A 2456-nucleotide genomic window follows, 5' to 3' on the forward strand; every position below is an offset into this window, starting at 1 on the left:
GTCCATGTCTCCGACAAAGATATTAAACAGCGCTGGTTCCAATACCGACACCTGTGGAACACCGCTTGCCACCATTCTCCACTGGGACATTGAGCCATTCACCGTAACTTTCTGAGTGTGATCATCCAGCCAATTCCTTACCCACCAAGTGGTCCAACCATCAAATCCATGTCTCTCCAATTTGGAAGGAATGCTTTACATTACTAACTTCTTAATCCTGCCCCATATTTAAAGGAAGTTAGTGACTAAACACTTACCATTTCTGATAACATTTTATTTTGGTTTTTAACTTCTGTTCCAATTTCAATGGAAAGCTATTAAAAAAAAAGTTTTAAATATGAATAATCAGTGATACATAGATCAGAGAAACCAGTCTAAAATACATGAAGTGACTAGGATTTCCCCAGGTAAAATGTGAAAACAGTACCTGGTATTTTCAAAAAAACAAAATAACATGCACAGTATTCTGTCAATAACCCTTAGGAAAGTATTTGTCATTTGACTAGATGAGTCTAGAGGGTCACAGAAGGTACTCAATGCTCCTCCTCCCCTTTTCTCCTTCAACAGAGAATTTCTTATTAGAATTATTCATGGACTTTAAAAAAATCCAAGATCTGATCAGTCTAAGTAGCAGTTATCCATTTCCTGGAACAACTGTTGAAACTACTGGCACACAGGACAGAGGATGACGAGCATTCTTTTTTACTCAGTGTTGCTGGAGCTGACACCTGTAACCTGCTAATGCATCTTTTTAACAAGTCGCTGCTATGCTATAAATGGGAATTTCTCTTGTGAACTTGTGTATTCCTTCTCTGCTTAGCATCATGAAACACCAACAGTGCAGCAGGACAAGGAGACAAGTGGAGCATGCAACTGAGAGCCAGAGTCAGTCCAGAGGTAGTAACCAGGGTCAGCAACAGCCTGGTGACCACCCAGCACATCCACAGCCAGGAGACAGGTCCAAGGTCAAGCCAGAAAGCCAAGTCTGCAGGTTAGGGTCAGAATCAGGGAGGTATGAGACCAGGCACAGACAGGGGTGCAACACAGCTGCAATATAGCAAAGGCAGTGGCCAGCCAGAAGAGCCTTGGTTTAAAAGCAGCTCCCAAGTGAAATAGGGGAGAACCCCACTGAGGCTTCTTAGCAGCTCTTCATCCCTACTGGTTCTTATCAACACAGGGGCCTTGAACAACCAGCTCAACTCCTAGAAGGGAGGGAAATGTGCTCCAGGCCCCCATGCTTTGGATTAGCCAAAACTAACCCATGACATAACCTCAATCCCATGATTTCTTACTGCTGCATTTCACTGCAATCTGTAATTAAGTCAAGGGTGAAACTGATTTTACATTAAGGTTCTGGGAAGATTATCTGAACACTATTCCATATTCTAAGATCATTACATTGCACTAAAAGATGCAACTGCAGAAAGAGCACATGTGCCACTCTGTGGGGCACTGTCAACTGTACTGCTGACGTACACTGATTTTGAAATATAACAAAGGAGACGAGAAATTAAATTTTATAATAAAGGTCAAAGCTTTTCTTTTTACCCCTTTAACATACTCTACATTATTGTTCTAAACCTAAGGTTTTAGTTTCTATTTGAGAGTAAACAATTTACTTTTAAGCAACAGTAGTAGCAATAGGAATCTGAATAAGAATTAATTGGCTTGTACTATGTATACAGGAACAGCACCTATTGCTAAGAATGTATTTTTAAAAAATCTTAAGTTGTTCAGAAAAAAAACCCCACACAATTTTAATCACAGAGCTCTCTTTCAGTTAGGCTTGCTTGAAAGAAATCTTCAATCTCCAGAAAGAATAATCATTAAAACAACAAACTTCTCTTTCAGAGGATATTAGCATGCTATTTCTAACAGCTGTTTTCACATTACAGATTTATCAGCAGATACAGCAGAAGCTGATGAGCCATAATGACAGCAGCAAAAAGTAGTCCCTTTTCTTAAATGAAACAGAGACTGTTTACCAACCTAAGCTCAAAGTTTCTAGTTTCTGCAGGGACAGTAATTCATTCTGTAGGACAGTAAGCTGTAAGTAACACCACAGCTGTCCTCAAGATTAGCAAAAAAGGACATCTCTAGGTTAAAAATCTAATTAAAGGAAGAATCAGTATACAAATGAATGATTGCACATTTTGGCTGACAGTAATTCTTGTATTAAGTTTATGTTTTAAACTAAGTCTACTGCTTCACTGTTCCATACAATTTAATTCAATAAATATGATGATATCACTATATTAAATACTTACTGATTTAATGGCACTGACTTTTGTACGCAGACTTTCTGTTAACCTTTCATTTTCTTCTTCATAAACACTGTATCCACTGTTGGTATAGCCATAGCTACCAGCAGGTGCTCCATCGCCTATAAACACAACAGTCAGTAGTTGAAAACACCATTGGAGCAAGTGCTCTTCACATGTGGAAAAGCACTCTTT

General features: G+C 38.9%; 1 protein-coding gene across 1 annotated transcript; it reads right to left on the reverse strand.

Annotated features, from left to right (window-relative positions):
• Nucleotides 1-257: 257 nt before the first annotated feature.
• On the reverse strand, nt 258-2383 carry LOC104461980 (BET1 homolog; the record flags this gene model as incomplete). Its single annotated transcript, XM_010073742.1, has 2 exons — nt 258-314; nt 2268-2383. Coding segments are annotated over 2 exons (173 nt in total), but the record flags the coding sequence as incomplete, so codon positions are not given.
• Nucleotides 2384-2456: the final 73 nt, after the last annotated feature.

This window comes from Pterocles gutturalis, unplaced genomic scaffold, assembly GCF_000699245.1.
Source record: "Pterocles gutturalis isolate BGI_N339 unplaced genomic scaffold, ASM69924v1 scaffold37082, whole genome shotgun sequence".
NCBI classification, from domain to species: domain Eukaryota; kingdom Metazoa; phylum Chordata; class Aves; order Pterocliformes; family Pteroclidae; genus Pterocles; species Pterocles gutturalis.